The sequence below is a fragment of the Zeus faber genome (assembly GCF_960531495.2).
Source record: "Zeus faber genome assembly, chromosome: 12".
NCBI lineage: Eukaryota > Metazoa > Chordata > Actinopteri > Zeiformes > Zeidae > Zeus > Zeus faber.
In genome coordinates this window covers 22179108-22191824 of record NC_137196.1, presented here as the reverse complement: position 1 = coordinate 22191824, position 12717 = coordinate 22179108, and the positions used below count along the sequence as shown (strand labels likewise).

The window sequence follows — 12717 nt, the reverse complement described above, 5'->3', positions numbered from 1 at the left end:
AAATAAAATCACACCTGTCACTTTGTAACTTTGTATGGTTAAGAGCTTATAGACTGGCACTAGACTGCAGTGCTATCACGTGCTCTATGCACTCCCTGAATTTGCGCATGTGTGCTGTGCGTGGCGCCAGCTTGGTGAGGTCGCCAATGTTGATCACAAACTTCTTCCACGATACTGAACCGATCTGGATGAAACTCGAACGACGCCATGTTGGAACTGCCCCGAATACACGTCTTATTCAGATTGTCTGTCGGTTCGTCGGATCCATGACATCCTTAAAGTTCTGACGTCAGTCCCCTCTGCACGTGCCACCATCTTGGCGAGGGCCCAGGTGTTGACCAATCACTAGACTGCAATGCTATCATATGACCTGAAAAATACAGTTGCTTATGAAATTATTTGGGGCTGGACCCCTAATAAGTAAAACCAGATGAGTAAAAATGTGTTAACCCAAAAACTGGTAACACTTTAGTTCTCATGCACAGGAAGTCTTTGGCAGGAATAGCAACTTGTTTATATATTTTAATTCATTTTGCAACTTACAATCGTACATTTAAAAAACAAAAGGTGTGTAATTTGTTATTTTCTAATCATAGTGTTGCTACAGCAAAGTAGAAAAGTATATATTTTTTCTCTTGTTCTGAAGGCTGAAGTGTATATGCCATTATTCTTCACTAAAATATTATGGGCAATAAATATGAGAACAATAAAAAATAATTATGTAAAACAGCTCTGAGGCAATCTAATAAATAGTAGAACAATTCAGATAGACATAGAGAACCAGGGTGGGTTATATTAAGGCATAGAAACAATATTCAGAGAAAAAAAAAACTACGTACACAAGAGCAAGTAAGTTAAACAGAGCTGTGTACATCATCATTCACATAGTGATTATTTGCATATCAGTTGCTTTCTATTTACAATGCCAGGCCCTATATCTTCTTATTTACAGTACAGCTCTGCCCAAAAGCAAATCCAATGAAAATGGAAGGACTTCTCTAAAACATTATGACGGGTTGCATCAGAAATTAAAAAAAAGTGAAATATGGAGTAAAACGGCGTGCTACGCCTGGTTGTCCTTCAGCTGACGGTGGATCTCCTGGAAGCTTGGCCTCTGCTTGGCGTTCCTCCTCCAGCAGCTCAGCATCAGCTCTGTGTAGACGCCGTCAGAACAGCAACAAGGCTTTGGCAGGTACACCTGGTGGAGAAGAAGTGAGAAGAATATCATCTGATCTGGTAGGAATTACTGTCAAAGTGACTGTTTCCCCGCAGAGTGCTTTCGGGGGGCTCCTCACCTGTTTGCCCTGGTCTCTGAAGAACTCGCCTGTGTTCTCGATGACCTGCTCGTCGGAGAACTGGGAGTAGGGCTGCTTCCTGCACAGAGTCAGGATCTCCCACAGCGTCACGCCGAAGGCCCACACGTCACTGGCCATGGTGAACTTACCCTGGGACATGATAAGTCTTAAGTGTAAATAACACTTGTCTTAAAATCTGCTTTAAATGCTTGATTAATTACAGTTTTAATAATTCCACACAAATCATTGCATTTTTTTTTTACAATTCTTTGAGCTCAAATTACCGGGATTTACTTGTTTTGATGCAATATTTCCAATACATTCACTGTGAGAAATAACAAGACACTTCAACTTAAAAAGTTAGTTCACTTAAGTGAGTTCTGCCTTGGAACTTTTTCTTTTGCCAACTTACTATATCACATTTCTAAACAACAAGTGGTCTGAATATGTAAACTGTATACTATTTTGTTTCCAAATATTTATTTTGTCACTTAAGCCTGCAAACTTTGTAAAATTAAGACACCACATTTTGTAGACTGAAGTCAGAATATTTAGTTTATGAAGCCCAAATCATACAGTGTATATAAACAGCTGAAAGAGTGGAGTTGTTCATGTGAAACAAGTCCACTTTAGGTTAAAAAAAAAAATAATAATAATAAAAAAATGGTATAATATTGCAAAACTTGGGCAAATAATTGGTGCTGCCAAAAATGGAAATGTAATTATTATAACTACCATGGATATACCTAAATAACTTCAAGGCAGTGTGCTTTTCTACGGTGTAGAGGAGACCCCAACAGGCCCTGATCCTCTGTTAGGACCCTACATTTTAGAACAAGGACCAGTAGCAAGTTTCAATGCACCCATTCTCTAAAATAGAACTGATAGTGCTTAGGTAATCTACGGAAAAAAACATCCAAAAATCAACACAATGTGAATGTTGAGTTCTGTATACAGTAATGACATATTTGTATTTAGACACCGCCCCCTGTAACCCTCACCAGTAGAATGCTTTCCCAGGACATCCAGCGGATGGGCAGAACAGCTCGGCCCTGGATGCGGTAGTAGTCCCCCCGGTACAGATTCCGGCTCATTCCGAAATCAGCAATTTTTATGGTGTTCTTCTTTCCCACGAGGCAGTTTCGGGTCGCCAGATCTCGGTGGACGAAGTTGAGGGAAGACAAATACTTCATACCGGATGCGATCTGCACGGCCATGCTCATCAGGGTGCTGTAACTGAGAACACAGGCGGACGGCGACAGTCAACACTCCCAAATGAGGCTGTTTAAAACACATAATAGATGTATTCGTAGCAGCGGCCTACCTGACCAGGGCCATGTTGCCAGACACTTTCTCCTCCTTCAGCGCGCTGTCGTCCTCCCCGGCACCTTCCTTCAGCTGCAGGTTATGGAGGAACTGGTTGAGGTCTCCGTTCTCCATGTACTCTGTGATCATGCAGAGAGGATCCGTGTCCACACACACGGCGAGCAGACGCACGATGTTGGGATCCCTCAGACGGGACATGATGCGGATCTCCTTCAGGAAGTCGTTCCTGCGAAGCGGACAGGTCAAATTTCAGCAAGAAATACTCGAAGTGAACACAAATGGACCTGAACCAAAAAGGACTGAATACACAGGAGATTGATTAAATAAAGTACACACAAGTAGATATTTCAATTATTGTCTATTTCTGTATTATGATTTGGCTTGGGTATTGCAATTGAATCAGTTAATCCAGTATAACACACAAAACCATAGTTTATTATAGTAATTAAAAAATACCTTGCATTCTTGTTTGCATCTTCACGCAAAGTCTTCACAGCCACGAGCAAAGGCGACTCGCCGCTGCTGCTCTCCACCGACAAATCCTCGTCAAGAAAGTCCTGCATCCCCTGGGCCTCACACAGGTGCACCTGTTTAAAAAATAAAAAGAGAAGTCACTTTTCTAATCCCCCTTTCCACTTGGCACCACTTGCTATCATTGATTCAGCGGTATTGAACGCCATTCACCGCGGTCCCCTGCTGTTATCTCCCCTTCACACTCAATGCGGCACTTTTAAAATGCGGGGAAATTCATCATTCATTTCACTGTCAAATCCAGGAAGGCAAATGAACAGACGGCGTGGAAGGAAGGCTTGGTAAAAGGCACTCACAGATTAAAGCATACACCAAAGACAAAAAAAGAGAAAGTCTGGCTTTTGATATACCTCTCCAAACTGGCCCTCTCCCAGTTTCTCTTTGAAGGTGAGCTTGTCCCGGGGGAATTCTCTCATGGCCGTGTCACGTCCAGAAAGGAGGCTCATGTTGACGGCGGTAATGGAGTAGGTGTTGCTGCCTGATGCCTCCTGCAGGCTGATGATATCCGCCTCTGCATAGTGGGGAGCGCCGTCCGAGCCCCCGGCCGCCAGGGGTCTGGAGGAGCTGCTGGACGCTGTGAGGCACATTTCCCACACACGCACAAACAGAAAGGAGGAGGATGTTCAGCAAACCTGTCGTAGAATATATAGAGTACTTTTATTAAAGCAACACACGAGTGCCTCTAGCACAGGGGTTCCGAAACCATTTTTCCTCAGAAACCCCCCAAACAAACTTGGTTCAGTTCGAGAACCTCTATTAAAAAAATCCAACCCATGTTTTCCAAGGAAGTACTTTAGGGCATACAACAGATTATAACATATAGTTAACCGTTTTGAAACAAATATTTGGCTATAAGGAAAGTGTTTGCCTTGAAATTGTCCAAGGCCTCATGACCCTCCTATCGCTGATGACCCTCTATGGGGGTCTGGCACCGCAGGTTGGGTATCACGGCTCTTGCAAATTTCCTACAAATCGTAGCCCTGGCAGCTCACACAGGTTTTCGGTGGACTGGGCGAACTCGGGCAGTTTCCGGATGAGGCGGGATGGTTCCTGGTAGTCAGCGCAGAGAGGGAAGATCCTCTCGTAGGTGGAGTTGGAGGTGGAGCCTCCCTCGCTCGACAGAGAGGAGTGGAGGAAGGAGAAGGCCTCGGTCTGCACGGCAAGGCGAGCTGTCAGCTCATCGTCCAGCATACGACGGGACGCCTGAAAAGCATATGGGTAGAGATCTGTTTAAAATTGAGTTGGTGCTAATAATAACACTGTAGCAAGACATAGTCATATCATTAAAATGTACTGTTCATTTATTGTTAAGTTTTTACTGACTATTGACCCAAATCTAAGACAAATACATAAACAAACAAACCTCACACCTTTTCAAGCATCTTTTGCCAGACCTGTCGCCAGAGGATGATGACGATGATGGCCAAGAGGATCGCAATGATGGCCACCAAGCAGCCAATCAGGATCCTGGTGTTGCTGTCGTCCACCTTATGGGTGGGGTCATCCCCTAATGAAGCAGATTAGAATTCGGGAACTTAATACATTTTATTTTTAGTCAAGTTAAATTCCCTGCATTTTTTGTGTAAGAACTGGTAAGTTGTTTAAATGACTTCATGCTTGACTGAAGCCCCCTATTACCAGCAGTAATTATCCATACGGTCAGGAGGGGGCGCTGTTTGCTTGGATTTACAGTTGGGTTTGACTGTTTTTAACAGAGATATGTGTAGGCCCAATGTATATGACAGAATATGGATCTCTTTGTCCAGATCTTTTTTTCTTTTCTTTTTGAGCGATTTAAGGCTTTCCTATGGCACTCTGTGTTGCAATACTCAAAAGCACACTCACTCAGAGTGAAATATTCAGCTATCCATCATCATTTTCGGTTGAGGGCGGAGCACAAAAATCCTACCTCTGAAAAATGTTTATTGAATCGTTGCTATGTTCACATCTCATTCTGTTATTGATATTCTGTTATTTAGTAGTGTTTACTAGTGAGAATCACCTTTGTTTATCACTGGTTTCCATGGTGTTGCGAATGAACGATGTTCAATTACTAACCCCGCCTCCATTCAGTTTGGAGGAAAATGGATGGGGAAAGCAGGATGTGAAATTGGAAACCTTATTTATGTTAGTAACAATGTTTTTAGTTGTAACCAAAATCCATAGTGTTTGTGTTTCAGTTGACCTGGTAGTGTATTTGTTGGGTGTCCACGCTTACGAGGAGACAGAGATGTGTTGTACACGGCAGAACCTGGGAAAGAGAGAGAAAGGGAGGGAAAGGGAGAAGGGAGAAGACAAAGAAACAAATTAATTAATTAATTAATTAATTAATTAAAATTTAAATGAAAAGGGAGGGACTCATGTTTTTATCATCTCCACCGACTAGACCAGTGACTCACACCTGGTGGGTCCAAAACTGGGTTGCGCGTCCATAAAAATAGAAACATATATATTTTAAAGTATACTGAATTTCAATGCTGTGCTTTAATTTTGAGACCGTGTTTCCAACTGTGCCATGTGGCTGTCATCATGACCTCACATTACGAATGTCCCACCATCATAAAGGTCCAATTAAATCAAAGCAAAGCTTATCAGATCATCACTTGCTACACTTAAGCCTAAAAGCATTGTGTGTTACAGCACCATTCATTCTGCAAAATAAATGATTAGGGCTCAAATCTCAACTTATGATTGGAGGGTATGACTTAACGACTGAGGACGAACATGGGGACGGGTTGAGGACCACCAGACTAGACCTGCTGACCTGGGCCCTCTCACCTGACTGGAAGGCCACCTCGCTGATCAGCATCCACTGATCATTGAAGTAGAAACGACACTTGATGGCGCTGGCGGTGCGGTCCCCGAGCGGCACCGTGACGAAGCGAGCCCCTTGGCTCACCCGGTCCACGGGAGGCCGGAAAGAAACCGGTTCGCTCTCCCAGTCCAGTTCAGACCTGAAGTAGCATGAGGCCTGACGGAACATCTTCACCCCGCGACTGAACATGTTGCTGCAGTGGACCTGGAGGTGGCAACCAGAGTCAGAAATTCTAATAACAGAAATGAAATACAATTAAATAAGCCTAAGAATAAGGAGATAAACATTTAAAACAGGCCAGAGAGGTTAAGAGGGGCAGGTGCTCAAAAAATAAAGAAAAAGCACATGGACTGGGGGGGTAAAAAGGGCACCATGGAAAGCCCCTCCCCTCTGCTCAGGGTTTTTCAGTCAGGGTTTTTTGTTAAAATTTCACCGTCTAAAACATCTATCTCAAAGCTCATCTATAAAGCTCATGTTGGCTTTTTTTTTTTTTAAAGATTCTGGACCTCTCTCACTGATGATGAAGGTGAATGATTCTATGAAACATCCCTCCCACTCCCCCTGCCCTATGCCCACTTTGTGCTGGAACTGCGATGTTTGATGTAGATAGAACAGCAGTAGGGGGGGGTGTTTTCAACTTCAAGAACATGTTTGTAATACCCCTTTGCTGTCGTTAGAGGCAAAGTTTTGCACAAATTCAGCTTTAACTTTGTCTTCAGATCTCAAGCCCGAGCGCTGGCTAATGACAGGCTGTCCAGCCACGGTTCTATAAATCCACGATGTCAAAGCACTAAAGAAGTACTGTGGAAAAACAGAGGATCAGCAAAACAGAATTCCGTTTAGTTTAGAACACCCCCTATTAGTCTATTAGTCTGCTAATGGAAATTCTTCCAGCGTTCTCTCTGTGTGGAGTTATGACCTTCATGGAGGTGAAGTTTCTGATGTGGTCGAATTCAAAGACCATCTCGGCGTAAGCCCTGGGGAAGCTCTTGTTGCTCCAGCCCACGTAGTCGTACCCCGGCCACATGCCATAGATGTGGCTGTGGAGAAAGTCGTCCAGGCCCCACGTTCCGTCCGTCAGCTGGCCCAGACCCTTGGTCAGCCTAATGGATGGATGGATGGATGGATGGATTGATGAGTGGGTGAGTGGGTGGGTGAGTGGAAGATTACAGAAAAGACCGAAAAAGAAAAAGTGGTCAATATTTTGATTTCAATATATTGACTGTCCGGGCCTTTATAGCCAATTCTGAATTTTGGATGCATTCTGACCTTTTGTTCATGACATTTAGAGTAAGTGACTTGACTCACTCCCTACCCAAAGCCTCACACTAATTAACGTTTGGAAAAGTTTTTGCCTGTTGCCTGAAGTAAAGCCAAACCTTTCAGCCAAGGCTCCGTCGTAGACTGAGTCGTTCAGGTAGACGTCCATGCCTCTGTAGATCATCTGATGCCCGTCTGGAGCGCTGTAGGAAATCAGTCCATCTGACGGGAGGGGAGAGTTCAGGGAATGATCATGGTCACGATCGATGGTCAATGGGTAAAACCTACACAACGGCCTCATAGGGGTTATTCACACTGAGCCCAGCCCCCCTAAAAACATGACGATATGCAAAACTGTTTAGTAAATGAAAAGCAAATAGTAATCCAAACTGCTTTCTTTACGTAGCATAAAGATATGACTAACCTAGCCATTCACAGCCGTATAGCTCCACCCTCATGCACACGATCATGGAGTGGTCCGTCACAGGCATGAAGCGGACGTAACGGGCGATGATGGGCGGCTCCAGATCCTTCAGCACCACATCATAGGCATTCCTGTTTCCCTCAATGACCTGGCACAGGAAGACATATTTTAACACTCTGCCTACTTGCATGGAAAGTAAAACCCTAATTGAGTTACTCCTGTGTGAATTCACAGAATTGAGGGACTAACCATACTTAAAGTCATAATTTACTGACTGTTGACGCCTTTTAAGGATGATACCTTTATCTTGTTTAAACAAACAGATTTTACATTTTAAGTTGGTTACGTCCACCAACGTGAAATAAAAGAGAAAATCATCTTGAACCACTCACCGGCCGGCCCTTGCGGTCATGCCAGGCCACCCAGTTGCTGCCGTCGCGGCTGTACCTGATCCTGTATCTTTGGGCGAACTCGTTCCCCATGCCGTCGGCATGGCGACCCTGCGTGCCCACCAGCGTGATGAAGTGCAGCGAGCGCAGGTCCACCTGGAGGTACTCCTTGAGGCTGTCTGACTCCGCCATGATGTCCGGACACCAGGCGCCGTCCCCGTCGCCGTTATCAAAGTCCAGCCTGAGGTTTTCGGGAAGAGAGGAGACGAAAGGAACAAAGGAACAGAGGAAGGTGAGAAGGGGAGGAATGACGAGATGAGAGAGATTGAAATTCAAAGAATAAGAGTGACATTGGGGGGTATTCTAATGTGAATACACCTTTGGTACGCATTGGTCCGTCTTCATCAAATAAAAGGTCGGTCAATAAAGGTCAGACATCGAGTCTCATCAATCAATACACTTCCGACTCGAGCACCACCGATGGGCGTCGTTCATTTGCAAAGAAAATTGACAATAAATCAATCAATTTATTGAACGAGACCACATCAAATTAGGACTCCAGAAAGCTTTAATGCTCAGTTCTCAGAGCACAGACTCGTGACTGGACTAATGCTGAAACGTACATGTTAAAGTACTCAGGTTAATAATAGGTTGATAATACCTGCCAAACCTGGCCGCAGTCGACTCAGACCACTGGCTGGAAGCAGAGATGTCCTCGTCCTGAATCTGTCCGCCGGTCATACCAAGAGGATAGCGACACATCTCTACACACACAGGTGAAGAAGCTGTTACTCACACTATCATAGCTTCTGTTTCTGTTTATTCTGAATATTATGGCCATAATATAGCTGGGATATGGGATATTTTCCATGATTTAGGAAATCGAATGGCATTCGGCGGATTACAAACAGGATTCAAATCCAAACTTGTTTTTTTTGTTTCAACATCCAGGTTTTCCCTTGTCTCCGCTCTGAGATGGCCGCTTTCGTTTATTCAAAGCTTTGCATAGTATAAAATATCGTATTTTTTTCCAGCAAAAGAAAAGAATCGGAACGGATTACCACTTTAAATCAAAACAAAATAAATAATAATTGCAAAAAGACAATACAAAAAGAAAGAACCCTTGGCTATAAGGATTTGTGAGTGCTGTGCGCACTCGTGGGATGTGAAGTGTTGAGTCTAAAGTGGTCAGGGCGCTTCCCCTCCCCCCAGCCTCTTCCTGCTGCCCCGCGCGGCCTCTGCACTGCAAACAGAGCCATCACTGTGTAGGTGCCAGTCCAAGCAAAGAGACACCAGCGGCGTCCGAACTGCCCACACCTCAACTGCTCATTTACGCTTTAATTTTTATTTTTATTTTTATTTCTACAACAATCAAACCCGAGAAAGTAAAGGGTAAAGATTTATTTTTTTTTGCTGATGTTGTTGAGGTCACCAAGCCATCACTTAATGCTTGGAGGGGTCTACACGCCACCAAGGTTTAACTGCACTGTGTCTCCCACTGTAAAACACAAGGACACTTTGAACGAGAGAGGCAAAACAAATAAATGTTTTACGATGAAAAAGTGGAAAAAGTTAAAATGTATTTTATTTTTATTTTTTTGCAGTGTGAATAAACCCAGACGATAGCTCACTCCGTCTTCACCGCCCTCCTCCCCTACACCTACAGGTTTTTTAGCTTCGTTTTTTTTTTTTCCCCTAAATGCCCCCCACCTGTGAAAGCTCTGCCTGTTCTGGAGATATTTGCAGCATGACGATTGGGCAAACCACACGCACACACAAACACACACACACACACACACACACACACACACACACACACACACACACACACACACACACACACACACACACACACACACACACACACACACACACACACACACAAACACACATTCACCAAAATCTGCCTTCAATCTCAATCATGTCAAATTCCTGCATATCTCTTTAGGAATAAAAAAAACAACCTGTATTTTAAATTGTAATTATATATGTTTATATATATATATATATATATATATATATCAGGCAGGCAGGGTAACCCTTGAGGTCGGGCGCGACCCCGATATCACAAAATTGACACTGTATATTATGTTCATACAAAAGACAATATTACAATTTGGATGTGTGCGTCTACCTGGGTTGACTTGGGACCTCACAGAGGCGACCAGCAAGATGAACAGGACGAGGAGTCTGATGTTGACCTTCATCTCACCTCAAGGAGCTGCACACCTAAAGGTTTGGCAAAAACATTTCAGGAAAAAGTTACAGTTGCTCTCTTCATCCCTCTGTCTTCTTCTGCTTTTAACTTAATTTTATATTTTCTGTGTTAAAATACGTTATAATAATAATAATAATAATAATAATAATAATAATAATAATAATTGTTATTATTATTGTTATTATTATTATTATTATGTATTTTTATTGTTTTCATTATGGTTATTATTATGAACATTATTATTAGTAAATTACAGTAGTAGTAGTAGTTGTCAGTAGTAGCACTACAGTACAAGTGGTAATATAAGTAGTAGCATTACCATTATTACTAAATCAGACTATTCTCTAACATTGCTGACATGAAGCCTGATTTCTGCTTTTCTCCTTATTACAGCTTCCTTTGTGTGGGAGTTAATGGGTATAAGGAATGGCCCTCCATATGCACGCACACACACACACACACACACACACACACACACACACACACACACACACACACACACACACACACACACACACACACACACACACACACACACACACACACACACACACACACACACACACACACACACAGACACACACACACCACCACAGTAGAGTGTAGTATGAGCCCCTGGTTTATTTACCTTGTAAGAGGCCTGTAAACGTCTTAGTGAAATATGGCTCAGGTATGAAATGTGGACGGGCATTCGACAGACTGTAGCTACAGTCAAACCGTGTGGTCGTTGCACCGGAAAAAAAAAGTTGAGGGCGAAGCGAAATGCACTGACAGTGTGTTTCTGTGTTTGTGTGTTTGTGTGGCACACGGTCATGTGGACCGATATCCAGGAGAAACTACTGCTCCTGGAGCTTGGTGTGCTCCCAAACTGGGGCTTTTCAAAATTAAATTGGGAATCCACTATAAAAGTACTACTTAAAGCCTGCTTGCACATTCATTAAAAAGTAGAATTGAGTTGTGGTAAATAAGCACTGATATTTACTAAATCTACATCATGACACATAGTGATTCATCGTATGCACATTATGATTCTAGATAAGACAATATTGTCATGTAGCATACTATGAATATATTATGAATTGTATATTATATTATATTATGAACTCCAACACATCTATGATTATACTTGGATACCTTATTAGCATCCAAGCATATGAATCAGATCACTTTGTAAAAAGACTAATTCTAGAGAAACGCAATAAAGGAAGTGAATTATATGAATTGACTTCCAACCAAATTCTGTGTGACAGAATATTAGCAATGAACTGATGGAAAGGTTTTTTTAATTCAAATTTTTTTTTATAGTTCTGGCCAAAATAGATTATTCTCCCGGAAAGTAGAATAAAGTTTATAATCACACGAGGAGGAAATGTATAAATGATAACTTACGTTTGTGAAATAGTTTCTTCTTCTTTGGCACCATCTGTCACAGGGAATATTCCACATCTACTGTGAGCTGGAGCACGCAGGACGAAAAATCACTGACCTCTTCCTGGGAGTGACTTAGGGAGAGAGAGAGAGGGAGAAAGAGAGAGAGAGAGGCAGAGAGGAAGAGAGAGAGAGAGAGAGAGAGAGAGAGAGAGAGAGAGAGAGGGGGAAGCGAAGGCTGATGTAAGACTTTTTCTTCAGCAGAGAAAATAACACTCTTTGGGATACGGTGCTGAAGCCAAAGTGCTCCACAATTCCACCTGATCCACATAAGGTTCCAATTATCCTTTTGGGAGCAGCAGTCGACTTACTTCCAAAGGGCTACCGAAAAAATAAAACAGAACTTTACATTCCTTCAGACGAAAACATGCTAATTACCGGGAGAAGAGCTGGATTTTTATAGTGACCATGACAAAACGATTTGGAGTGTGTTGAAAATACAATATAGAGGTTGAAAATAGAGGCCTTTGCTAAACATCACACATGGATTATAATGGTTCGGTGCTTTTTGAGTATGTGATGTATATATCTACATCAATATGCACCTTCATTTTTATCTCCTACATATAATAGGATAGAAAACAAGTAACATTTGTAACAGTACAGAAAAATACAAGTGGTTTACTTTCCTGTTCGTCATTTATTCCATGGTCAGAACTTTCGACCAAGGGTGGAGCTGACTACGGAGCTGAACTCCAGAGATGGAGAGATGGGGCCCTCTGAGATGGAGGGATGAGACCCTCAGATATGAAGAGATGAGACCCTCAGAGATGGAGAGATGAGACCCTCAGAGATGGAGAGATCAGACCCTCAGAGGTGGAGAGATGAGACCCTCAGCGGTGGAGAGATTCATGAACCATTTGCCTCCGGGTCGTCATATGGACCAGAATCTCTGTTGTGCCCTAGTCCCCAAAAATAAAAATGCTCACATACTAATCAATAGTACTCTAGTATGTCGTTTTTGACGCAGTGTCACTCCAAATTGAGGTCTTGGGATAGGGGGGCAATTTGGGACGCAGGGTTATTCCCTA

General features: G+C 42.8%; 1 protein-coding gene across 2 annotated transcripts; it reads right to left on the bottom strand.

Annotated features, from left to right (window-relative positions):
• Positions 1 to 527: 527 nt before the first annotated feature.
• LOC307237590 (discoidin domain-containing receptor 2-like) lies at positions 528 to 11695 on the bottom strand. Of its 2 annotated transcripts, none has more exons than XM_080010342.1 (17): positions 11648 to 11695; positions 10175 to 10269; positions 8702 to 8804; positions 8044 to 8281; positions 7652 to 7799; positions 7347 to 7449; positions 6887 to 7070; positions 5931 to 6171; positions 5338 to 5403; positions 4523 to 4659; positions 4145 to 4355; positions 3503 to 3726; positions 3078 to 3208; positions 2620 to 2847; positions 2297 to 2531; positions 1296 to 1445; positions 528 to 1198 (listed from the first exon to the last, which is right to left on the bottom strand). In XM_080010342.1, exons 2-17 carry the CDS (start codon positions 10245 to 10247, stop codon positions 1064 to 1066), a joined length of 2607 nt encoding a protein of 868 aa, XP_079866468.1. In that variant the 5' UTR covers positions 10248 to 10269; positions 11648 to 11695; the 3' UTR covers positions 528 to 1063. The 2 variants fall into 2 exon arrangements, with proteins under 2 accessions (XP_079866468.1, XP_079866469.1); XM_080010343.1 differs by having other exon boundaries at positions 5371 to 5403.
• Between the last annotated feature and the right edge of the window lie 1022 nt (positions 11696 to 12717).